This window comes from Aulostomus chinensis, chromosome 15 (genome assembly GCF_037954235.1).
Source record: "Aulostomus chinensis isolate RoL2024-O1b breed Wild chromosome 15, RoL_Achi_v1.0, whole genome shotgun sequence".
NCBI classification, from domain to species: Eukaryota; Metazoa; Chordata; class Actinopteri; order Syngnathiformes; family Aulostomidae; genus Aulostomus; species Aulostomus chinensis.
Genome location: NC_141334.1, coordinates 7,808,079 through 7,835,667, shown reverse-complemented (window position 1 = coordinate 7,835,667; position 27,589 = coordinate 7,808,079). Strand labels below are relative to the sequence as shown.

The window sequence follows — 27,589 nt, the reverse complement described above, 5'->3', positions numbered from 1 at the left end:
AACAGTCAAAGCTAGTCAGTGGTTTTTGATCCTTTTAAACCATGGTGCCAAAATGTGGGGAGCTCATGAAGGAAAAACTTTGTCAAAATATTTTACTCTGGGTTTTAAACGGTCTGCCGTATGTTAGGAAGGTGTTAAATACGTCATAAACCAACATCCACATTTCAATCCATCTAGTTTCTGCGTGCACTGAGAACGCTGCATGTGCATGTGAAAATGCAACAACACACTTCTTATGAGTGTATTTGCCTAAACAGTTTAAGGAATTCCGTTGGTGGTTCTTCACATGCAGTTGCAACTCCATTATATTGAGTGGTCGCTTTATAATTTATCATATAAACTGATAGATAAATCTGGGGTTAAAAGTTGATGGTGAATTTCTAGAAATTTCCCATGGGGACTTCATCTTTGGAATTTCTACCTATTTTTTGCAAAAGAGTAAGAAACATTTAATGTGAAATCATGAAATTAATAGGAATTAAGAGGCGTAAACTGGACATTTTGGGGTAATTTATACTATCTTGTTAAATTACCCCCTTGAATCCCATATATTCCTATTAATTCCCAAGGAAAGCTCTGGACTTGGAATATTCCTTGAATTTTGCAACTCTATATATACAGCACTGTCTCTCAGCAAATGTATTTTATGCTTCAATATAACTTATAATGGTGCTGTAGAAATCCTGTGTGTATCTGGTGAAGCGGTGATAATAAATCCAGAGCAAAACAGATGGTCAGCTTGTGACCAAAACCTGCCGGCTTCCCTCGGCCAACTATCAACACACGGCTGCACATCGTTGCCAAATGTCTCCTGTGACTATTCAAAGTAATGATCAGATTCCCTAGCTTAATATTGCTTTCAAGGACATTTGATAGTTTTGATATAGAAAAAAAAAAAAAGATCGTACTGTAGGTCTCAATGCTCTTCCTGTGCAGTCAACACATTGTGGTTCCAATTTAACATAAAAAGCCTAAAAAAGTCATGTATTTAACGGAACTTAATTGGCTGATTCCTTTTCAATATCCAAATTTAATTTGTCCTGACTTCTCCGGAATCCAAAACTTAGCCAAAGTCATGAACAATGTCAGGAGTGATTCTGCTGATTTAAACAATGGAGAGTCTAAGATCCCAATCCAGGATGTTTCTTGCTGTGAGGTGACACCATTGACCACAAAGCCTGTCACCGGCCAGCAGAACCAATCCAAACCTGACACCCCACGCTTGCCAACTGTCAGCAGACCCAGCCAGCATTCAGCTCTGAATGACGACGCTAACTTACCTGAGCTAAATGCAGCAACTTTGTCCCAGTATGTCAAATACAACAGAACAATAAAAGAGGCTGTTTTCCTCTCCTCTAAAATGCACAGCTGCATCTCCTCATCCGTTCATGTGAACCAAACTCTCTTGTGACTTTCAGTGGTTTTACTGTGCTAGAGATTGTTGAAGGTGTAATATAACAACAATGTTGGGAGACACTTAAACACAACATGATTTATTTTTCTGTGAACTCAACAATGGATGCAACCGCTCAGTTTTAGGCTGAGTGGGTGGCCACAGTGGTTCGTTCTGTCCAAGCGATCTTTCCGCCATGGGAAATGCAACTACTGTTGAGTGACCCAGCGGGGAAATGACACCGTTGAACTTGTTTCTGCAGTAGATCTTTGTGCAGCAGGTATTCCTCACACAAAGATCCGCTTTTGCTTAGTAGTTTGGTTTTTAATTTCGGAAATTGGCTACAGGTTTACCACAGAAAAAGCATGTTTAATTTATAGTGGATCCGGGGTGATGGCTGCAGGTATTTGTTTTGTTCTTTCAACAGTCCGAAGCCTAAAAGTACGCATCTTTAAAATGAAAGAGAAAAATCTACGCCATAATTCTTGAATCAAACCCCCCCCCCCCTTGAATTTGTCATGAATGATTGCCAAATCATCTTGCTACAAAAAAACCCCCACAATTATTAAGTATTTATCTTCCGTTTATCATTACTTAACATGTCCAGAAGGGAGTGTTTCTGCTTGTGAATATCAGCTTCATATTAAAACCAAAGATAATTGACCACAGTCTGACAGATAGTCCCGTGTCACAGGAAGAAGCAGGAAAGCGGACCAGGAACCACTTTTCCCTGCATCTGTAGATCTTGGTGTCCAGACCAGACAATGGTGTTTTTCTTGCTAATGTGGTCGGAATCACCCCTCCCTGCAAATGATGGTTTAAGGCCGAGCAGGGCGCTCGATGGCGGCAGGAACAGAGATAACAGTCTGACCAGTGTGTCCTTTTGCTTCAAATGAGTTCCCTTCTTTAAATGGGAGGAAACCATCACCACTCAGCTGTCTAATAATAGGACGTAGATGAGTGATCCTGTCTGCTAGTGATATAGGTTGATCAGTCATAATGTTACTCACTTTGTGGTGACTTCACCAAAAACATGAGAGTTTACTCACTTCTTTTTAAGAGCATTTGGGTGTAAGAATAAACCATACAAGTGCTGCTTGAGAATCTCTTTATTTGATATTCAATTTTGCTGAGTCAATGATTATCTTACATTGCTCTGATGTGGTTTCAACCTCCCATCTGGTGCTCCAACTTGACTTGAACCAACAACTATTTGGGAATACTCTTTGACCAGCTGGGAAAACCATGGACAAACATTACTGTCGCCTCCCTCCTTGCTGCCTGTGTCAAGAGCCTTAACTCCCATCTGCCTCCCGTTGTCACCATAAAAGGCTTTTGTCAGCAATGGAGAGCAATTAATGAACTCTGTTAAATAAGGGTTAAACTTGATACTGTCTGCCCTGCTGCAAATTAATGATCTGATAAAGCAGGATGAGCCTGTAACTTGACTCCTAACAAGCTTTGGCTCTAGCTCAGAGGCACATTGATGAGTAAACCTGTGGGAATCATCATCTTCCTCCCTGTTGGTGTTTTGCGGCCATACAGAGGAATGCAGACAAACTGTGTGTTTATTTGCACACATCTGCTGCTGATTGGACATGGAGCCGAGTTTGCTTTCATAATTACTGTTTGTTTTATGTGTACGTCGGCATTGTGACAGAGATTATTCACAACACACCATTTGTTGCATATGGCCTTACATGCTTCATCAGCCATTTCCAGAATCGCACTTGGATGCTTCTATTTAGTGTCTGTTTTTGGCTCTGTGACAAACAAAAGTTAATTGCTTAGATATTTGGATGCTTCCATGTGCATCCTTTCTTTGTACAAAGCAAGTTTCTTCCTGTCTGCATTGATAATCATCAGGCGTGAGAAATGCACGTCAGACCAGGCTAAACCTGACTATTACACAAACTCCATGCAGATACTTTTGAACAAAGCAGCTTTCAGTACAGGAATGCATGCACATATTTGCTGTCTCATACCACAAAAACAAAGACATTTAATGTTTTCTTTTTTTTTCTTTTTTAAAGTACAAATACCACAACCCTCTCATTTCATTTTCTCATCCTTTCCCCAGGTCAATATAATTCCCATCATTGCCAAAGCAGACACAATCTCCAAGAGTGAGCTGCATAAATTCAAAATAAAGATTATGAGTGAGCTGGTGAGCAACGGTGTCCAGATATATCAGTTCCCAACAGACGATGAAGCAGTCAGTGAGATCAACGCCTCCATGAACGTAAGTAATGTTGTGAGTACTTCATCGTGAACTCAAAAGGCTTCCTGTGTGAATTTTTACTTCTTTTTTTTTTTAACCAAAGTTTAATATAGATTATAACACATCTCTAAGTATATCGCTTTGCTCTAAATGGGGGCTGCAGAGTGGCCCCCGCAGGCTGTAATTGCACTGCCTTGTTATAATTATTGATGTAAAATGATAATAAAAATGTCGATTCACGGCCACTATTACATTTCAGTTTTTTCCATCAAAATTTGACCGAATAATAACGGATCTTGTTTTTGTACATAGATTTATTTTATTACCTTTTCTAGACTTATGCGACTCCAAAGGCTTTGCATGCCTACTGACATAGTAACTGGGTTTTAGCACCACACGTGTGACACATCTGGTAACTGAAGCATTTGTTTACACCATTTTATTTGCTGGTAACTCATGTTCTCTTATTTGGACATGTGCCCACAAATTAATGAAGGTACAAGGAAGAACTGTAAATACACGTGCGTATACTAACCGACCACAGGCGTAGTATTTGTATATGCTACATCGCGTAGTCTAAACACTGCTTGTTGCACCAGTGCTCTTTTCTTTTCATATAATGGTAGTATGTGCTTTCCTCTAAATAGTCTCTCGCTATTTGTTCATTTCTGTCATCAAACAAAACCATTTATTTAAAAGGTGGAGGACAGAAACTTCTTGCCGTGATATAACTGAATTTAGCTCAGGCTGCAGGCATAAATACTGTCTAGAATATTTAGCCTTTCTTTGGATAAAATGCTGCAATTGGTGTGATGTATAATCACACTGTACACACACCCACACATGTACCAATGCAGTAAATTTGCTCACGGATAAATAAAGCTCTGGGAGGATCTCAATTGTTGCCTAGTCACTTACATTAGCACCCCCATCCACCAGCTTCATCTACAGTAACTGAAACAAGCCAGCTGGCATCAACTTGCCAACTAATTTTTTGGGGCTTGTTTGCTGGCTCTGGTTTACCAGTGATGCCTCACTGTCGATCCTAACGAGGCATAGAGGGCCTGAGAGCAGTAAGTGTGTGTGTGTGTGTGTGTGTGTGTGTGTGTGTGTGTGTTTAATCACTACAACAAAATGGGGCCTCCTGGCCTCAACTGCGCCACATGTTAAACTTAAAACAGAACTGTGGTGCAGCTCGTATGTCATCATGGTTACACTTCACTCTGGTGTGGGCTAGTTGTGAAAGATGAGAGAGTCACCAGCCGCCGTGAAACAGGCTTTATGTTAAATGAAACACTCACTTACCCTGTTTGTTGTTTTTATGAATTCTAGATAATTTGTGCAGTGAATTTTCTGTAACTTCTGAAACAGTGGCTGTGGTGTAAATAATTCCAGTCTGAAGTAGCAATGAAAAAATTCCTCCAAAGGAGTTTAATCCAGAAGCTGATGGGACTCAGCTCCCAGTAATGACCCCAGTTACACCTGTGACCTCTTGACATTTCTGACACTCTGACCTCTGTGCCTGTGCAGGCCCATCTGCCATTCGCTGTGGTTGGCAGCGTGGAAGAAGTTAAAGTTGGGAACAAAACAGTGAGGGCCAGACAGTATCCCTGGGGTGTCGTGCAAGGTGAGAACTATTAACAAGCAAGTAATCCTGTATACGTGTGTGTTCATCAACTCATCATGATTGTGTGTGTGTGTGTGTATGATGGGAGTCAGTGACTGTCAGCAGGAATACTTAAAGAAATTAGACAGTGCCAAAACCTGACATCATACAACAGTTGTATTTTAACTAACTTGATTTTAACTTTAAAACCAACTATTTTCTCACTTTACACTGAGAGCTGTAGTGACATTAAAAATAGCCTGTCAATTAGTATTTGATCACTTCTTGCTATCAATATGATAGCAATATGATCTACTAATGTTTGTTGACTGTAAGGATAAGGTGCGGTGTGGCTCAGAGGTAGAGTGGCTGTCTAGCTACCTAAGGGTTGCTGGTTCGATCCTCACGTCCCCTGGTGACCATGTCCAAGTGTCCTTGAGCAAGATACCGAGCCCCTAATTGCCCTTGATGGCTCTGTGGCAGACTGGCGATCTGTCCAGGGTGAACCCCGCCTCTCACCCAATGTCTGCTGGGATAGGCTCCAGCACCCCCCTCAACCCTTAATGGGTGAGCGGTATAGAAATCCTTCGTCAGCATCCAGATGAAGATCCTTCGGGGGTTGAAACATATGTAAAAAGACCAGCGGGAGCAAAGTAAATATTCAAGTGTGCAGACTGTATCCTTTTTATACGCCTTAATGATGGTGACACCTGTGAGTGAAGCCTTTATGTTTTTAGGTTAATTGTTTTCTCTTAAACACTGTTGTAGGAACACTTGAGAGAAATTCTTTAAATGTCCACCTGGACTCTTGGAGGATGAACTGAAAAGATGATCATGGTCAAAGGTCATGGTGACAGGCACACATTGCAAAGATATACATAACCTACTCCTAATTTCTGATGCTGATATTTTTCTGTCCTTCCCATTTTCTTCATAATGAATGTACCTCCTCTACTTCTCTCAATAGCTGATGGAGAAGCTGTTGACTGCTGTTAGGTTGCTAGCTTACAGGTATCACATACAGATATTAGATATGTAAACCAAAGAGGTACTCTTACGGCGCAGACCTCCCAAGCTCACTGTCAAACAGCATACACAAGGCTTCAGAGGCGGCTCAGCTCAGCCAATGATACAAGGCTGCTTCCAGAATAAGACCAGTTCCCATGACTCATGCTGTCCCTCCACCACCGAGATTCAGGAGAGATGTCCGGGTAGTTTTTGAGCGAGAAAATGTACCCAAGTACATGACCTAAAAAGTCAAATGTATTTTTGATTGATTTTATTCTTACTCATAATGGATATGTGCTACAAAGATATTTTCTCACATCAAACTATTTGATGGCACATAACACAGGTGCTCTTCCCATGAGAAGCACCCCCCCCCCCCCCCACACACACACACACACAAATCTCAAGGACTTAAACCTCAACCTTGCATGAGGGGAGGTCCTAGCTCGAGATTCAGACTGAAATGCATTTCATTTTCACCTCATTATTTATTAATTGGTTTTCCAAGATTTGAACATTGAAATTCAGGGACTTTTGCCAGGCTAGGTAGGTCCTATGAGTATCCTGCCTAAAATCTTGGGTCCTTTGCAGGTGTAACTGAGGAGACAACTACGTACAGACAGAAACCTACATGAGTGTCCTCTGAAAATGGTCTGCTTTGCTATTGTTATTTAGTCAGAGTAATAAGTGCTTGCTTTGATGTTTGTGTGGTCAGTTTAATAGAAGAGAAAGCAGTTGTGGATTTAGTATCAGATATTTGAAGGATGTTTTGCCTGTTTATTTATACCCTCGCTCCCAACCTCCTAATGCCCCCCCAAACACACCCACACCCACACACCCACACACACACACACACAGAGCTGTGAGTGTGACGTCATGTGGAGTGACGCTGAGAATTGAAGGGCAAGAGGGTACAGATTGCTTTGCATGCAATGTGCTGCTTTTGTCTGTGTGTAAGCCCGTCTCACTTACGCTGTTTGGTGCTTTCTGTTTCCCATACCTCATTCCTCTCTGCTTGTCAGTGAGGCTAAACTGTTTAATTTAATATTTCTCACTCACAGATGTGATGTTACTGCTCAGATGGGAGCTTTAGCCTCAGGGAAGCCTTCTTTCTCTCCCTCCATCTCTCTCTTCCTTCCTCCTGCTTACTGCTCTTAAGTCCTAACTCTCTATTCCTTTCCTCTTCGGTTCATCCACTGATCACTCTCATTCCCCAACCCTCCGAGGACACTCTGGTTATTTATGAATCCTCCTGTCTGTCTCCTGGGGGATGGATTCCTTTGGAGCTCATCAGTCACCACAAAGTCCCGTGTTGTAACAGACAGAATAGTGATGTCCGCAAAAGCCTACTTTGTTTTTTATCCGTCTCGAGCACAAAAGATGTAATTTCTCACTTTACTATCCTTTAGCAGCAGCTAAGAGGTTGTAGATGGAGGAGACAGGTCTTGATGCTAAGTGTGCTATGTCAACTGTGCAAAGTTGTGTATTTGTTCAGAAAGTCAACAAACACCGTTAACTGTCACTCGAGCATTGAACAATGTCTTTTCTGTGACTGTAGATGACAACTAAATCTAGAAGGAAATTGTTTTCAATCCATCAATGAGGCGATTAGAAACAATATCCTATTGATCTCTCTAATGTGGTCATGAGTCTCAGAATATTTGTCTTATTTTTAGAAGAACAAAAAAAAAGACCATTCAAATCAAATATGATAGTTTCTCTTCTCTCTCCTACTTGCCAACTGATGCTCACCCTTCTTTCACTACGCACAGTTTGTCCTAATGAAAGGAGGCTCTGTGTTAATGGAAACAATTTGTTGAAGCCAGATGTCATATGGACGGGTTATGGTAACCTCTCAGAGTACCATGGGAAATTTCCATTGACTTGTAGGAAGACAGAGGAGGGAACTGTCCACTGACAAAAAAGAGGAACTGAAGGGCTTCTGTGTGCGAGTGTGTTTATCTTCCCCCGGGATCTTGATGCGCTGCTATCGCTGAACTCCAGATATGTGTAGCATGTAGCAGACCGGTGGTAGTAGCAGACCCCACCACAAACTACTGTGTCTGTTCACTTGTGTGCACATAACTTGAACATGCATTTGTTTGTGAACGTATGTGGTATCTATCACTTCCCTTGTGTCGGATGGTGATGCTTTTATATTTCTGGATTAACTGGAGTAGGTCAGGGCTGGGCGATGGCCGAAGGTCAACTTTGGTCTGCTTTGAGGTTTGATTTGGCCCATCAGATTAAATAAATTGGTAAAATAATAATATGAAATAATGTACGAAATGTATACTGTAAAATGCTGTTTATTTAATTTTTGTGAGTTAAAGCGCTCTCAATAATATAGCATCTGTAATTATTTCATGATCTGTTCATAGTGGCAGAGCGACACATTTCATATCAAGATGAACAGAAATATTTTCAGGATTCAACAAATGACACTCTATGTCATAAACAATCTAATTTTAGTGATCTTGCTAAAGATGTAGCTAAACCCAATGTAAATAAAATTATAATTTAATGTTTTTGCAACGTCTATCAGATCTGCTCCAAAATTTAGTTTGGTGTCATATGTTTTCCTGCTGACAAACATAATCGCATAACGTTGTTAGAGGAAGTAAAAATACTTTTCTTCTGTGAACGCAAATGATAATAAAGCTGTTTGTCTAGCACTCAAATATCCGAAATTTGACCAAAATTAGATGATCACCCTGTTGATCCCTTCAATATTAACTGGGATGACCAACGACCCACTTTGTCTAAAAGATTACAAAATTAGGTTTTTGCACATTTTTCCGTGTTCACTAATTTTCAAAACTCTATAATTATTTAAAGCCATGCCTCTTCACTTTATTAGTGTGCTTCTGTTCACATTTTGGTGTGCGTGTGTTTCTGCAGGGCCTCTGATGTCTTGAGGGTTCTTGGCTGTCTCAGCGGGAGGGGTGGGGGGGGGGGTGGAGGATGGGGGAGTACGGAGTGAATCAAACTAGTAGCCACTTTCAGCAGCCTGGGTGCAGCCCCGGGGTACAGCTCATGTCTTCTTTAACTTGTTTTTCCACAACGAAATAAAAGTTGACAAAAGACAGTTGGTGGTTATTACCTTGCTTTTTTTTTTTTTTTTTTTTTTTTTAATTTTACTCTAATAAAAGAAAATCTCATTTGTTGAGATTGTGTGTTAGCCATTATTACACACTGCAGGCTACTTGCTCAGCACCTATCAGAAACAGCTAAACGCCACCTTAATTGGGTTTTCCATATAATTATCCCTCCCTTTACTTTCAGAGCTCACAGCTTCTAGTGGCATTTAACCACAACACACACACACACACACACATACATTTCCTTCCCTGCTGCTACAACCCCCGGGGTCCATGGCCTGTGTGCCAGCTCATGAAGGCCACGTGCCCTCCACCTACATGTGACCTGGTCAACTAAACTGTCCTGATATGAGACGACAAGAGAAGCTCTTTATAGCCTCCTCCTGACAGGTTGATCACATTAGCATCATGAAAGGAGAAAGTTATTTTTTCCTCTGACAACACATCGGTGTGACATGTCACTCTTTTCTGGTTTTGCCAGAAGAAGTCATTCCAAGCTGCTCACGGGTGTTCTTTATGTTCTGACTGCTTTGTAGAACTGTAGCGGTCACATATATTGTTTTAAAAATGGATGGAGATGGAGCATATCAAACAAGGAGCAGTTATCCTGCATGTGCTATCAAGTCTGTAAATGGAAGAAAAATTATGTCTAGAAGGGAAAAACTGATGCAAACAGGAGAACCAGCAGAAAAGAAAAAAAATCCTCTAGGTGTTGCCATGTGATTATTACCCGTTTGTTCGATCCAGGCTTCCTTCTCAAAGACCAGAGATGGTTCCAGAGCACAGATGGGTTCAGTCCCGATCCAGCTACACCACTTAGTCTTTCCACAATGACCTCAGTCCCAGCCTCTGTGAAAAAAGGCAACATTTTAACCCACAAAGTAGTCCATATTGTTGTAAAGTAGTAAATGAAGTGAACGATATGACACCCGGGACATATTCCTCCCCCTGCTGTCACGCAGGAACCATTTCCTGCATGTCTAATGGTAAAAATCACGCAGGATAAAAGGAGTTGAGTCGCCACTCTAGAGGAGAAAATTAACACGATAAATGCAAGGTATTATTTTTCAGCTCTTGCCTGTTGTGTGATAGCGTTTATTTAATTTAATCAGAGAGGATGCCAGATGTAATTTATCCTGAGCGTTTTGTGCAGACTACTTCACATTCCTTCAGTGATGTGGTATGACTTCCTGCTTTTGAAAGGGAGATGTAGCGAGAGGGAGTGTGACAGATGGAGTGTTAGAGGCGGTGCTGAATGAAAGCGAGAAGTGAAGACTCAAGAATTAAAAGGAGACATAATTGCACATCTACAGCTTCAGTGTGTTGAATCACAAACAAATGTTTCACATCAATGCAAACTGATATCCTAATTCTGTTTCCATTCAGTTGAAAATGAGAGCCACTGCGACTTTGTCAAACTTCGAGAGATGTTAATTCGGGTCAACATGGAGGATCTGAGAGAGCAGACCCACGCCCGCCACTACGAGCTGTACCGGCGCTGTAAGCTGGAGGAGATGGGCTTCAAAGATACAGACCCAGACAGCCAGCCCTTCAGGTAGAGAGGGAGTAAAGTTCACACTTTTTCCTAAACCCAGAACCACATAGGCAAGACCAAAATTTATGTTCTTCTCTCCAGTCTTCAAGAGACGTATGAGGCCAAAAGAAAAGAGTTCTTGGGAGACCTGCAGCGTAAAGAGGAAGAAATGAGACAAATGTTTGTCAACAAAGTGAAAGAGACGGAAGCAGAACTGAAAGAGAAGGAGAGAGAGGTCAGTGTCTGCAGCTGAATAACAGATGTATTTGTAATATGAGGATGAACTGATTCGATTTTGACGGTTACTGCAAGACTGCAAAAAACTATTGATATGCTAGTTAGGATTTCACACAAATGTCCAAATAGCATGAAATGATGAAGTTGTGGCATTTTAATTTTTCTGGCTTTATTCAATGATCATCTCAGTGAAACTCGGAGGGAAGAACCTCCATTTTCCCTTGTGAAGACCATCGTACTGCATATATGTAGATAAAAGGTTGTTTTTTTTTAATGGAGAAAGAGATAGAAAGAATGTCCTCAATCAAGTTTTATTAAATCCTGCTGGTCAAATTCACACATCCTGCACACGCTGGAAATATGTTAGTTGTTTTCTCTCCATTTAATCAGTCTAAGATCAGTATGTAACTCTGACCGGGTCCCAAACTGGTCAGAGAGAATTATCTTATACTTGTTAAAACACTCACTTTATTCACCACATAAAAACTGATTGTTCAGAGCTACAGTTGAAGAACTTCTGGACGTTGTCAGCTGCAATGTACTTGAGATCCAAAACAGTGTTGAGATTGAAACAAACTGGAAAGTTGTGTTATAATTATTCAGGTGACTCCCTTCAGCTTAAGTAAAAGCTGTTGTAAATCTAAAAAAAAAAAATTGATAAATGCAGCTGTAAGTTATATTGAAATGAATTGTTTGTCCTTTCCTTGCAGCTGCATGACAAGTTTGAGCAGCTAAAGCGGATGCACCAAGAGGAGAAGAGGAAAGTGGAGGAGAAGCGGAGAGATCTGGAGGAGGAGATGAATGCCTTCAACAGGAAGAAGGTGGCAGCTGAAACACTCTCCTTATCTCAGCCCCTCAAGAAAGACAAGGACAAGAAAAAGTAAGTTGGTCTCTCCTCTCTGTCGTTCCCTTGCCTCATTCTTCTTTAACTAATCCTCTTCTCTCAGTGCCTTACACTTCTCTGCTCTTCTCTGTTGGCTCTCTGTTAAGTCTTTTAGCAGGAGGTGTCACATTAATGAGCCTTTAACTGAGTGTGCAATTGTCGAGCTATCTCCAACACACAAGCATGTCTGCTATTCTAAAGGCCTGGCATGTGTCGAGGAAACTTCCTCCCTTTTTTGTCCTGCCCAACCTTAACATTTCCTGTCCTTTCACTCTTTCCTTTTTGCCCGGCTCTAATTATTCAGGATACTCAGGAAGGAGGCTCTGACCTCACTGGCTGAAACGAGTGAAAGCTTTGCTTCTCATTCTGGGATTGTCTGACCTGTTGTTTATGATGCCCTGAGCTAGAAGGACAATCCAGGCTTTTCATGTTTTGTCTATTTTACGACAAATCAAGCAGATGTTCAGGACATGGATTATCTATTTGTCACCTTCCACTGGTCTCTGTTCATTCCAGTCCAGCCCGATCACATAGGTACAAGTAGCACATCATCTCTCAGTGAAACATCAACAATCATGATGTTTTTGTCAAACCTCAGCTTTTATTTCATGGTGACAGCAGTGATTTCTCATTGAAGGTGCATTCAAGGAGGCAAAACTCGTCTGCTGAGTCGATTCGGTCAAACTACCACACTCTCTCTCATCCATTTAACCACATTATACCTCATTTATATGCTCGCTGTTGGTCTGTTCTTCCCCTGGTTTGGGCGAGGCCTCTTAGCTACCACCGGGGCAATGCTGAAAGCCAGCTCGGACAAATGAGGTTATTCCAACTTTGTGGCAACAATTCCAAGACTAATGTTTTCAGCATGACAAGACATTGTTGCACTAAATTTGTATCACTGATAAAAAGTTTTCACAGCTTGGAAGCCCTTGACTAGCATGCAGAGTCCTGAGTTCAACTCCATCTATCCCCAACATATTAGGACATGATGTCATTCATACACTTGCAGGTGATTTGGATTCACTTTCCAAAGTGTTGTGGAGAAATTGTGACTTGGGAGAAGAGGCAGAGTAGCAATGTAACAGTTGATGGTTGTGGTATAATCTTGAAGTCCACACATGATTAAAGTCACGTAGCTGATCTTAGAATTTTGATTCACTATGTTATATCTTCAAAATATTTTGAACAAGTTCACCTTCAAGCTGCACTAATTTGCAGTGATCTGTACTTGAAATGTAGTTAAAAAAAGACCTCAATAGACTTGATGTGAGAACCATTGTGAGGACAACTGGCTCCATCTTGTGGCTGCTTGACAGTGCTGCAGTCTGTAAACTGATCTTCCATTTTGTGGTTCTTGTGAAAGAGATTCCACAGATTCTGCCGGCATATTAACAACTTCACATACTGACTCACTATGTCCTTCTCCCTAACATGAGCACCGATGCATTGGTGCAACTTCCTACTTCAACAGCACTTTACCTGTTGAAGTTAATGTTTGTTTTTATATTCTCAAGTAGTTTTTCATTCATTCAATTTATTTTCTTTATTGTTTGTCATTGTTTTTCAGTTAATTTATGGGCGCTGTATACCCTCCCACACACGACCATGGATTTGTCCTCCATCACCAACAACACCTGTATATTTTTGTTTGTTTGTTTTCTTTTTTGTTTTTGACATTCCATCTTGACATTGTGCACATGGACCAAAGACACTGAGGATGATGATGATGAAGCCACAGTGAAAGATGGTGAGAGATGATGTGGAGAAGTGTTCACTTTGCCAACAGTGGCAATCTCATTTATTCAGGATCTTTATTTCTATGTTGTTATTGTTTGTTTTTGTTTTTTGGACACTTTTAAAATATATATATATATATATATATATATATATATATATATATATATATATATATATATATATATATATATATATATATATATATATATATGCATTTTGTTTTTCTGTGTTGTGATTTTCTGTTTTTTTGTGTTTTGCCATCAACTATGCAGACAAAACAAAGAGTTTCAAACCCATTCATGAACAGTCACCTCTGGACTGTTTGGTACTACAGTGTAACACACCGTGGGCAACACAGTCACATTCAGACAACTTAGGGTGCGCTTTATTATTTTTTTCATATTAACTCAGTAATGTATGTGAATATGTGTAGAGCTTACCCAGCCTAATATGCAAATTGTACTAGTTTTTGAATATTCTATTATTGTAAGAAGGACAGATGACAGTGTACGTTGTCCATAAGTGATGTAATGGCATCTTTATTGTAAACCAGGCATGATCGCCTTGATGAAGCCAGTATATATTACACACACGAGATTCAGGAAAACATAAAAGCCTCAGCTCGTTGTAGAAGAGTTCACACTCAGAGATGGAAACCAGAGCAGCTGTATTTACTGTCGTTGGAAATAAATGCAAACCCCCCCCTCCTCCCCAACTTTGATGTGTCTCTCTGCCGTGATTTGTTTACCGATATTCAAGCAGGAGGGAGACGAACGCAGGCGGGGCAAAGATGCTCATCGAGCTTTCACCACCGCCGTGCTGACCTCAGCTGTGTGTATGCTAGCATGTCGACAGTGGACAGGAAGAAGTCAGTGAGAAACTGACGCCATGTCTGTTGAGGAAGTGTGTTACAGAGATGATGTTGGTTGACAGCACATTCCTTTGTGTACACAGCGTGTGTGTCAACTACAAGCCTGCAGCTGGCAGCTCAGGAACCACATGGCTGCTTCTTGACTCTCAAAACCACTTCCTTAGTTTGCCTTTTCAGGTTCAACTCGTAGGAAGAAACAGGCCGGTTTCACCTTGTCAGATTCAACTGGTATGAAGAGACAGGCCAGTTTACCACAGATTTTTTCTGCTGGTTCTGATATTCTTGCACATCAGACTATATTTGCTCAGCAGCTCTCTAACAACAACAAAATACATTTCAAAGTACTTCACAGGATTGACATAAAGTAGGAGGTAAAAGAATTGATCAGGACAGAAATTAAACTTAAAGAAATGGCACAAAACTGAAAAGGGGTTGAGAAGACGGCCAGATGAATGACTGTAAAAAACAAAACTAAATAAAATTGTGGTATACTGCCTAAAATAACATACAAAGAATCAAAATAATAAACAGTGAAATGTTGATAAAATCAATGGGAGTAATGCAGTAGTATTTAAAAAATAAAGAAAGCGACATAAAAGCCAGACAAGGGGTTTAGTTAGTTTGGTCATATACTCATCAGTATATACTCATAATTCCAGTGATCAAGTCATGAGGTAGGAGTATGAGACTGTCATTTTCATATGTTCTGTAAAGTGGACATTGGGGATCATATAAAAGTATTGCTGCTCCTCTTCTGGGATGGTTGACGTACACGGTGACGTGCGCCTCGCTGACGGGAAGTCCTGCTAGAGTATTGAGATCGTCTCTCTGTTTACTGTGAAGTTCTGCCAACACGTTATTATTCTGTCCACCACCTGCAGGCCTCTCTGGATCCCACCCAGCAGTGCCATCTGTTCAGAGCTCTCTGTTCTCTTTACACCACTCTGCCAACACAGCTGATTGATAATGGCGATAATGACGGTCTGTTCTATACACAGGACGGTCTGGACAACAGGATTTTCTGGGCTAAGAGGTGTAAGGCTGGAGAATGTTTTGCACGGGTCGCTGCATTAAGAAGGTTCATGTTCTAATCTGAACAAATGCTCCTGTCAATATACTCATTTTTGTTAATTAAATTTGCAAATTAACAGAATTTTTACTCATCTCTAGAGGTGCAGAAAGATACTGAACCCCTAATTTTCCCCAGGGTGGCGTTCTCAAGCATCTGTGTGTGTGAAGGAGGCAACATTGAAAAGTGCTTTGAGTGCCATTAAGGAAAGAAGGTACATAAACAGAATCCATTAACAGTTAGAGCTCGCACTTGCCCTCCTAATCCAGTGTCTCATTAAAATTGGTTGATGGGTTCAATTGAGTTACCGTGAGTTTGCATTATTCAGCCGGGTGCAGTAGCATCTCTGAATGGCCTCTGGTTGATTTGCAAACGGAGCACGCATCAGCCCACAAGATTTTAGTCAACATATTTGCACCTAAATGCTTCACGTGGCATCATTACCTCAAAAACTGCTTATCCATGTTTTTCCTAAATTGTACTGCAATTTTTTTTTTTTAAGTACATGTTTTTGTTTTAATTATCCTAAAGAGAAGGGATGTTTCAGTTTAGTAGTGCTAGTGGTTTTATTTTACTACCTTACGACAATCGACTCTCAAAAAGAAAAATGCATCTCTAAATCACAGCATGGGAGCTCGCTCAAGGGTGCTTGTAGGTGAAGAGTGACCACTGTAAGCACATCTCAATAAGTAGAAAAAACAAAACAAGACTCCACGTAACACTTGGAGGTTGTAGCTTTATTTCTGTGATGAACAAAAATACATACAATGTAGCTGCCTCAGTATCTGAAGGAATATTGGAGAAACAACCTCAGCGTTGGTCGCCTGTTTGTATCCAGCTTAGCTGAAAGAATCAGAGCTTAATTTACATTTGAGGACAGTAACCACTTCATGTGAAAGTAAAAGCACTGCTGAGAGCGACATCTCTCTCTATAGCCACTAAAAACCGTTTCATGTCCACAGACATCAGCTGGCAACAGAGGTGAAATCCTTCTGGTGACGCTGCATGTTAAGCTAGCAAACACATTCACTCACTTTTTTTTTATTGTTTGTTTTGTCAGTAACGACATGAAACTGACAGATCTGGATAACATTCGTAAAATGAAAAGTATCCCAAATATTAGTACAATGACTATTTTTGAGCATGATTACTTTCATTTGCACAGAAAATGAAGGAGAGCTCATTGATGTGAGATGACCAATAAGGTATTTCATGTGTTTTCCCAAAGGTACTCTTGGCTGATATGTAGCTTTTTCATTAAGTAACTGGTTGAAAATATTAATGAAATAAAAACATTTGCAGCATTTAGTCATGAAATTAAAGCTTTTCTTTCGGACAAATCTACATAACTGGTAAATAAACATTTAGCATCGCACAAAATTTAGCACAAGTAAGTAAAATATTAACGTAATAAAAAAGGTTTCTGAAAATATATTTACATTAAAAGAAGGAGGACATTATCTCAAAGTGCTATGTGGCTCAAAGGGGGGTGAGAGGGGGCCTGAGCACCTTACAAACAAAACCATTTCTGAACTCAACCATGCTTTAAAAAACTGCCTAAATGTTTAAATGCCAACCCATACAACACAACCATTCATGGTGGATAGAAAGGACAGGTAGCTAAAAAAAAGTAGGAAAAATATGGCGTTATTTTGTGGACCAAAAGCTTTAAATCTCATTTAAGCCCAGCTGCCAAAACTATATATTGCATCATGAGTCATACGATCCCAACACACTGCCGGTATCACATTTGGGTGAAGATGGGTGCACTCAAACAGTAACTCAATCTGTCGTTACGGTCGTTGATAAATATCTGTGCATTAGTTGCGTTGATGCTCTGAAATTGTGACAGGATCATTTTAAAATGAGAGCACTAACAGGTGGACGGCGTGAATATCCTACGAGTTAACGGCAGGATGCAGCGGGGGGCAGGGAGAGACGTTTTTCTGTGGAGAATCAAACAATCTCTCGCCGTCGCTCGCCTCCGGGGCTGTTTCTTCATTGTACAGACGTCTAAAACCGTCGTAGTAGTCGTCTGAATCCCCCAGCTCTTGGCCGCCACGGCCCGTCCTTTCCCGTCTGAGGCGCTGTGAGGGCCTGTCTTCCTCCTGGATCTGGGCACTGTTGAAGATGTAGACGGCGTTGGTCGGCAGGGAGAACTCCAGGCTGCAGAGGTACTCGTCTACCATCTCTTTGCAGTGAATGAACTCGGCACTGTCAATCTGCAAAGGGGCGGCAAAGAAGGAAAAACGCAAAATGGATTCATCTGTAATTATGTCAATTAACTCCTAATGTGCAAACCAGGTGAAACTTTGATAATACGCTGGCTTTTTTCTCTTCAAACTATCTACTTTTGTTAACCAAAATCTCTTTCCTTTTAGTTCCCAGAGGCAGACTGACTATGCTATGCATACAGGACTTGTAAAAGAGGCTGAATGAGAAATTAAATGCGAGACGCATCAGATTATGGCAGTCAGGGGCAACATTTGTTCACCTGAGAGTGCCTTGAGTGGAATCCTTCGGCTGAAGAATCCTCCAGTAGATTTGTTCTTGCAGAACTTACATACTAACTTGACACACCAGGTCACATCACCCATAAAAACCGCTTAGAAAAGGGCTGACAGACACCTGAAATCAAGGGCTGAAGGAGATTGAAAAGATTGATTTTTTTTGCTCTTCTTTCAGAAGAGTAAATACAGCTCTGATAGTTTGTTGCTACAGTAGCATCTATGCTAATCTCAGGAGTCTCCATTGTTCTGAACATTCTCGTTGGTATTGCACCTAAACCACACCCACTGATCGGTCCAAACTACAATAGTTCGGACCAATCAAACGCATAACTTGAAACCGATGTTTTCTCATGTGTTGTTGTGACACATCTAGCAGTACTACAAATTTCTAAGTGTACTGACAGTCGAAGTTGTAGTTCCTTCGTCTGTGATGTCACCATTCAAGTCGACGCTAACTCAAACTGTGCCAGAGCCGAGCAGCGTTGTGCATTTCTCTTACTTGTGCTTTCTTCAGCAGATCAGTGAAGACAGAGAACCAGTCGGGTGTGAGCGCCTCCAGCTCCAAAGTGATGATGGCCAAAGCCAATGTGGAGCCCTTGAACTGCCAAAGCTGGTGGCAGGCCATACAGTGCTGCACCTGCCTGGTCCACAGCGCCGCCTGGAGGCCTGGAGGCATCTTCTGATGCCCTGCAGAAGGAGAACCGGGGTCTGTTGCCGAGTCGCAGCCGACACCGGAGCCATGACCGATGGATGGAATGAGGTGAGGGTGGCCGGAGACGAGCAGAGCGTGGAACTAGGATGGAGACGAGCGGGGAAATTAAGAGGAACGAGACCAAAATGTTGTTAACATGATGATGTCATTGTCTCATTTTCCAACCATTTCTCATCCCTGACCTCTGATGTCATCAATCACATAAACCACACGCACAAAAGGAAAAAAAAAAAAAAATCTCTTGAACCAACCATCATCACCAGTCACTGCTGCATTCTAAGTTACTGCAGTGGGTGTGCAGGAGGACACCTTGAGTAACGAAGAGTCATAATCCGGTTTTACTGAGACCCCTTTTTTGCCTGAGGAATCATAGTAACCCTGTTTGTATTGTATTATATGTGCAGTGCTTTTCTGTGTTCCCGTTTGTAGGCCGGAACCATCCATCCCAACCTGCACGGGGTCTCATCGGTAAAATACACATGGAATTCATTTTGTTTCTGCTCACATGGTGGATCTGCGATCAGCTTGTTAAGTCGCTTTATGGATACTGGGGCACGTTGCTGAGAGCTGTGGCTATTAAAGGGTGTTTTCCACTGCAGAAACTCGAACAGTTACACCAATGACCCTCCAATTGATTGTTTCAGCCTTTGTTTCTATTGTGGCACAAAGTCCCAAGTTTATGGAATAATATTCAAAAACAGCCATGACAAGAAGAAGTCTGTCTTTTAGAGACCTGAGGAAGATCCTTATGGATCAATACACTGTCCAATAAATTATAGTCCTGTACTGAGACAGTGTGCTGGCCGAGAGCTCTTTTCCTTGCCAGTAACTTATTCCAAAACTGCAGTGGGAACTAAAGACTACACGCTTTTTCTTGCACCATATATTGCATTGTGCAACGCCCCACGTCAGTGACATAATGGTTTCACGCAAGAGGTGAATTGAAACAGGTTCCAAGAACCTTGAAAGGAACTTGTTCAAGAACCTTGCATGAATTTAGAGGGGAACTGAGAGGAGCAGGCCACCCAAAAAATTCCCTCCAAGTTCCTGCAGTGGAAATCTCCCTCAAGTTAATCCCCATGACATTTACAAGGCTGAAGAGAAATCCCATCATATCAACGCACTACATTTTGTTACCTTCAGTCTTCATTCGTGTGGAGCTCATTTGCTTGTGTTTGCCTCTTACTCTGTAGCAACAATAAGCCATGTTTGTGAGGAAAGTGGAGTTTACGGGGCGGGCGGGGGGGGACGGATTCAGCAGTGTGGTGTCAAAAGTCATCAGGGAACATTCACCCTGGGCGAACAAGGATTTTGCATCATGCAGTTGATTCTGCCCCCCCGATGTGGATGTTAAAGCATATCAAACTGAAGCGCGTCTCTGTAAATCCTCTGATTTATAGCAAAGTGTCATGGTGACGAGTCTGTGACAAATTATTTATTGATTGCCGTTTTATAGATGAAGATTATGTAGAAGAGCTATTGTAATTTCGGGGGGGGGGGTAGTAAGTGTGAAAAAATATAGTAAAAGTATTTTAAAATATTTATTTGAACAGTATAAAAAAAAGAGAAATGTCTTTATTTTTTATGATTTTTTTTTAAAATCACGTATTTATCTTAGGTTTTGTAAATGTGAAACGCTCAGACAATAACAGTCACAACAACAACTATCTGCGACACGGACATTACCAAGATCCACAACAGTAGAAAACAGCGCCATTTTTAATTTTGCAGGCAGACGATTTTAATGGTTTGGGGCTTTAAGGAAATCTCGTCATTCCTCCGTAGATCTCTATTTGATCCCAGGTGAGATTCCCGACTCACCTCACGCACGAGGATTTCACCTATCAACTGTGCAGGTTAATCCATCTTTAAAGAGAAAAAAACCCAGCTACTGTTGGATTTGTTTTACTGAAGATGTGTGTCGGGTTTACGGTACACCTGTGGACGCTGTGTGAGGATCGTGTGCAAACTTTATTTCTGTGGAGTAAAACTACGGGCTGTATTCATAAAGCAAGTGTTGAGTGGTTAAACACGGGAAGAAGGTCTCCACCCAGTGTTAGCAGGAGTGTATTTACCGGGATTTTATGTTTTACAAAGCAAACTCTACTACACTAATGCTATATAAAAAAAAGGGAACTAACAGGTAAAAAGCTACAGAATTCACTCATAAACTCAGCCTTGTGTTTAGATTCTGATCCCCGATCAGCGCTCGTCTGAAGCGTTATGAATACAGCCCAGGAACCAACAGCATGAAGGCTTCTATATGATGTTGTGTGTGTGTTTGTTGACAGTTCAGTCAGTGATTACCGCCTCGGGCAATGACTCGATAAGTGTATTAACAGTTCAACGACTGATCCGCTCGCATATTTTGTGCCATGAACTTCGTAATTCAGCATGGGATTTCTGAACAATGACAATTAGGAAGTCCGCAGCATGTTACGTGTGAGATCGTCTGTGTTTTTGCTGTGTTTTTTGAGGTTTGACTGCCATACACACACACACACACACACACACACACACACACACACACACACACACACATACACACAGACGGTAACAGGGTCTGGGTTTCCACTGTAAGGCTGCAGGGAAGAGTTAAGTGCCTTGGCCTGATATGTAACACGCCTGTTCTTATTTTGCTGGCAAATACAGTCGTATGTGTTATGAGGAATCTTGTATGACTGTCGAGCTGAAATGTCTTTGTTGCTTTTTGTCCACACAAGTCTGTTTAGGTTAGAACTTATTTTTCCTCCCAATATTACTACTTGTGCACTACAGAGAGCCAAAGATGCAAATCTAGAGAGGACAAAAACCTCTACTGGGCATTTGATTTGACATCAATATTCAAGTAAGCAGTGATTTTTTTGGGGGGGGGGGGGTGGTTAAAAATCAAGATCATTGATTTAATCTGTCAGCATGTGACAACAATTATTACTAAACACCTTCAGGTTTAGCAGGTTTAGCGTTAACAAAATTAGCTGCTTCAGAGCTAATATTTGATCAAGTTTGAAAACATTTAAAAACACACAAGAAGCTAGATTATGTCTCTGTTCATGGCTGCAGTGATTATTTCAAAGGAAACACTGGTAGAGTTCATATTAGCAGGCACAATGAAAGGACTTCATTACTTCAGATAAATGCACAAACTCCCATTGGACCAATTCTTTACTGCGGGGGAAGGGATGGCGAGGGCTTGGAAACCCATCTAGATGGTTATCGTGTGCTTTTGTACTGTCAGGGGTTTCTTTTGGTTTTTGTTTTGTTTTGTTTTTTTTAAAAAAAGGCACAAAGTCCAGTCAGCTCACTACGCTGTGAAACGTTGAACTTACGATGTGAATGAAGTCGACCGGCGTTGCGGTGTACAAGTCCCAGTGCAGCTTGTCCAGAATGATCCTCTCCATGCGAAGAATCTCTGCTGTTGAAAAGTTGCATCCGCTCTGCACAACCAGGTCTCTGACGGAACCGATTACCTGTTTCAACAAAAAAGGGAAGCAAATAAACATCGTTTTAAAATAGAAGTGAAGCCGGTGTCTTTTGCTGGTTGCATGTGTGTACCCTTACCTCGTCTTCCTCGTTGATTTTGGCAGCCAGAACCAGTGAGGTAAACGCAATACACTTCAGGTACTTTGGCTGCGCCTAAAAAAGAAAAGAATAAATAAACACAAACAAAAAGCAGTGAGAAATGTGATGAAAAGGCATTTAAAACACGAGGCATTTAGTTATGAGGAATTTATTCTGAAAAACATCTGGTTGCCCATCATTCTCTTTTCTTGTCTACCTTAACAGTGGACAGCAGTCTGTTGAGGACACACACTCCCAGTGCAAAGGTCTCTGGACAGAAGTGGAACAGCCGGTTCATCTCACCGAGCCACAGAATCATTTCTTGGTGCTGGGATGAGGAGATGTCAGCGCCCTGGAGAGGTCAAAGCAGACAGGCACGGGGTTCGTTAGGGACACGTTAGATGAGTCAACTTTGAGAGGTTCCTCCTCAGTGTGGTTTATTCTCACAGAAAAACCCAGGTGATCCAAAGTGCATCACAACAAGCCATGTTAGTTGAAGAATAACCCCCCCCCCCACACACACACACACACACAAAATATTAAAGTGAGAATGTTCAGTGTTTATTGGTCAAATGTGTCTGAAACACAAACACGGCCCGTGTTCAGACGAGTGCCAATTTGTGTTGTTGTATGTGTCTTCTACTCCAACTGCACACAGAGGCCACGTCTGCAACAACAAAGTCTTGGTCTCGTTTTGGTGCACACCCAAGCACAGTTGTCAAGTTTGCACCTGCCCCAATAAACCACACCAAGAGGGGAAACAGACCAGAGTTTGACTCAACCGAAATAAACATGGTAGGTAGTGAAAACACACCGATGAATGACGCCAATTCTCACTTCACTGACTTAATGAGAGAACTGTTTATGGTCTCTGTTAGTGGTTGTGTGTCCTTCTGAATGCAGCATGGTGTTCATTTAGAATAAAGCAGACCAGAAAACAGCATTCATGTCACAGCAGTGAATATCGGCAGGTGCAGTATGATCAGCATTGTTAATCAGTGTGTTTTGTCTGCTTTGACGTCACAGTGACTAAACCACCTTTTCATGCAGAAAAGACAAATATGTAACTGGTCATAATTCACAAACGCCAAGCTTATCTAACACTCTGTAATATTTATCAGATAAAACCAAACGGCACAACAGTGGAGGAGTTTCTCCTAAGGGCAGGCAATCATCTATTTAGTGTTTGGTTTCATGAGATAGCGAGTGAAGACGTCACTGTCAGCCCTGAAAGATCACGAGGATCCTTTTCATGTTTAACAGAGCCAGCAGTTAACAGTCTCAGGCTGTGTTGTTTACTGATTAAACCCCCAGGAAAAGTTTGCGTAAGAACAACTTAAATTCTAAACGAACAGCAGCGTTTGTCTCACCTGGATGCATCCACTCTTGAAGACGGGTACCTTCCAGAGGCGAGCCTCCCTGAGCAGAGCCGCCTCCAGCAGGCCCAGCAGATGACGGCTCTCTGCAGTCCCGGGGTTCTTCATCACCTCCACAGCACAGGCCAGGCTGCACCCAGGGCTCACACACCTGATGGAGGAGGAGGACGGAGTATGAGATCACAAGGGGAACACACCAAACTTTTCTGAAATGTTGGTATGTCCTGAACTAATCTACGAATCAGTGCAAACAGCGGTGGATGTCGTGACCCGGTCACTCACTCATTCACAGGTAAGGGTGGTTGATTTACTTCAATGGGACTCTTGAACTCTACTGGGATTTACTGATAGGCGTATCTAATATTTCATCCATCCCATTTATATGATTTAAGGTGGCAAACTATAAAGGAAGAGCCCCCAGTACGAGCCTGTACTGTTAAACACAGTGAGGACGATTCAACACGTCACTCGAACAGATTCAATAAATGATGATGATCTTCAGGAGGAGGAGATTTCTTCCATCGTGTGATAGTCACTGAGGAAGCTGCCAGTGGGGAAGGAACAGCATTTGAAGTGTGGTGGTGGCACTGAGTGGTTCCAGTCCTGTTAGGAGGTGCAACTTAACAGTTGGCCGTGCTGTTTCTGCTCCCTCCACTCCTTCATATTAGAGAGCTGACGAAGACGCAAACTACAAGTGACTAAAAAGGATTTATGAACAGAAAACATTTACTCTGCTGAACAAAACTCCACTTTAAAAGGTTAAAACACAAGCCGTGGTGTGTGTATGTGTGTGTATGTATTTCGGGCGCCAGTTCCTCTGCCAAACCGTTTATCAGAGCAGCAGCAGCAGCAGGAAATACTGCACACTATCCAGTTTGCAACACAACATCGCCATTTCCAATATTTGCTGGCCGTCACGTCGGGTTTGAGAAACTACGTAGACGAAACTGATACACAAAAAGTTGAAATATCGAGGATTTTCTCCAGTGAAGGAGGAATCTAGCAGACAGTCTGCAGACGGACAGGCGGGATAATAGCCCGCAGCTGCTGCAGCCTCCTCTCCTCCTGCACACAATACACACATTTGTCTTCGCTACAAGTCTTACCTCCTCGGTTTCACAGTCGGGGAATCTCCTCGATGGTAGGTGCATTTATACGTTTTTAATTAGTCCATTAATCAAAAGCAACAAACAAACCAATAGGATGATGCTACTGCAGCTGATGAAAATGGAAAAATAATCGTGTTTCGCAAAGAACACCCGAAGGGAAGCCACATTTTATAAAAAGAAAAAGTAAAATAAGGTGTAATGTGACCGAAACAGCCGACGCGGAGGCGAAAATAAGCGTAGAAAACAAAGCAGGAAGCAAAGAAATCAGAGAGGATTGAGGGCAGGCTGTTTTGAACGCTCTGGCAGGCTCCGCCCCGCCGTGACGTCACGTCGTCAAACAGAAATGTGTTAGTGGGTCAGACATACGGGGCCCCTCACACAAAATGGTCGAGCTCACACTGGAAATGGAAGACTTTTCCTGTTTGTTGGTTTGTTGTGGTGCTGAACAATGAAAGCTCTTGTATGAGAACTGAATCCGGTTCAGGGTCGTTCCCCTGCCGGTCCTGACCTCTGTGACCAGTAGGAGGAGCTTCGATCAGGTTAAGTCACGGCAAAGGTCCTGTTGCTGGGCTTTGACATTTCAAGATCATTTGAAGCTCTGAAAGCCTTTCATGAAGCTCTTAAAAGCTTTGACGCAAAAAGAAACTAGAAATAATGAAAATACATTCAAATAGAATTTACATAAAAGGAAAATCCATCATGTGGTAAAACAGGAGAATAGAAATAACCAGTTCATTGGAGATACAAGGAAATTATCCCCAGTGGGAATGTAGGAAAAGACAAAGAATTTTTATGTCTTCATTTCAGAGTTGGAGGCGGCACGGTGGTGCAGTGGTCAGCACTGTTGCCTCACAGCAAGAAGGTTCCGGGTTTGAGGTCGGTAACAGGATCTTTCTGTGTGGAGTCTCCATGTTCTCCCTGTTCCTGTGTGGGTTCTCTCTGGTACTCCAGCTTCCTCCCACAGTCCAAAGACATCAAGAGGGGACGAGGCTGATTGATACTCTAAATTGACCGTAGGTGTGACTGTGAGTGTGAATGGTTGTCTGTCTCTATGTGTTGGCCCTGAGATGGACTGGCGACCTGTCCAGGGTGAACCCCGCCTCTCACCTGAAGGCTGCTGGGATAGGCTCCACCCCCCCACCCCCCCCTTGACCCTTAACAGGATAGGCAGAAGAAAATGGATGGATGGATTTCAGAGTTGGAGCATTTTCTATGAATTTGTTCTTCGAAGTTTTCCCCTAAACTTTTCAAACAAGGAAGAAAAAAGAAGAAATGAAATGGGGATCATTGTTTGCAGGTGACCATGACATCTGAATCAACAGTACTGGACATAAACAATCATGATCATTTGATTGAGGAAACTGGGCCTGTTAACACGCAGCTGTAAAACTGAACGGCCTCATAATCTTCCAGGCTGTAGTTCAAGAACTGATTTATAGTTTCAATTCATTTTCACATTGACTCTTGAACACTCAATCTAATCTATCACTGCTACAGGTGATAGAATGGCAAGAACTGTTTCTAAGCTTAAACTGTTTTAATTTTATTTCACACAACCATTTGGCAGCCTCCAGGATCTGATCCCAGGACCACCCTGGAGGCCCCGACCCCCATGTTAAGAACAACTGATTGAGGGGGATAAATAGCTGGAGCTTCTGCAGCAGGGTCATCTGTGCAAAGAGGAACTGACCGATGTTTTTGTTGTAACTAGAAGACAGCCTGGAGACAGGCTGTAAACACTCACAAACAACAATATTCCAAACGTCACTCAGTCTTTTTTTCTTCAGTTTTTAGAGCGGTTCCAAAAATATATGAAAAGGATAATTTCCTGGAACAAGTTTACAGAAGACGGCTCCAACTCATAAATGAAGAACTTAAAACTTCTCTGTCTGCCTTTGTATCCGTTTGCCATGTCGATGTAAAATCGTTTCATGAGATGCAGATGGACATAACGAGTTTTTATGGGGGAAACTGAACCTCTCTGACAGAACCCAACATTAAAAACAGCATGTTATGGTTCAAAGCACCAGGTTTCTTTCATTTCCACTTGCATCCAGTGACACTGATAAACACTTATATGGTCATGACAGTGTCACCTGATGTTACCTGCGGGGCACCACAACATCAACATCTCATGACAGGTTGTTTGTGATATGACAGGGACCTGCTGCCCTCAGCTCACATGAAGCAAAGTGCCACCTTGGCTCAGAACGAAACCTCAAACATATAAATTCCTTCACTTTAAATATCAACAAAGACACGACACACCCATACAGCGTAGTCCTTCCTCATAGTTGCTCAACGGCATCATTTTTAACATAGCTTCCTGTTCTTGCCCACAAAAACACCAGTTTTCACTTCTCTTCCCCTTTCTCTCCCTCTTGATCTCTGCCCGTCTCTTTCCTTCTGTATATCTGTCTTCCTCCATTATCTGTCTGCTCTCCTGCTCTCTTCCCCCCCAACCGGCCAAAGCAGACGTCCGTTCCAATTGAGCCTGGATCTGCTCCACGTTCCTGCCTGTTAAAAGGAAGGTTTTCGTGGTTGCTGACGGAGAATTGTTGGGTGTAAATTCATTGAAGGAGTGGGGTGCTGGACCTGCTCTGCTCTGTTTGTAAAGTGACACGTGATAACGTTTGTTGTGATTTGGCGCCGTACAAA

At 41.9% G+C, this 27,589-nt stretch overlaps 1 protein-coding gene across 4 annotated transcripts in view; it reads left to right on the top strand.

Moving 5' to 3' along the window:
• septin8a (septin 8a) overlaps positions 1 to 23,224 on the top strand; it is a 36,381-nt gene extending 13,157 nt beyond the window's left edge. Inside the window, exons 5-11 of one of the 4 annotated variants that reach the window (XR_015109284.1) lie at positions 3,474 to 3,635; positions 5,145 to 5,241; positions 10,716 to 10,884; positions 10,966 to 11,098; positions 11,811 to 11,980; positions 18,688 to 18,933; positions 22,672 to 23,224. Coding sequence is in view for 3 of the 4 variants with exons in the window: in XM_086179317.1 (XP_086035443.1) it covers positions 3,474 to 3,635; positions 5,145 to 5,241; positions 10,716 to 10,884; positions 10,966 to 11,098; positions 11,811 to 11,980; positions 18,688 to 18,856 (900 nt within the window). In the remaining variant the exon portion in view is untranslated. Of the gene's footprint in view, positions 1 to 3,473; positions 3,636 to 5,144; positions 5,242 to 10,715; positions 10,885 to 10,965; positions 11,099 to 11,810; positions 11,981 to 13,553; positions 16,176 to 18,687; positions 21,778 to 22,671 lie in introns of those variants that run through there. The other 3 variants (XM_086179318.1, XM_086179317.1, XM_086179319.1) reach the window with 3 other exon arrangements.
• Positions 23,225 to 27,589: the final 4,365 nt, after the last annotated feature.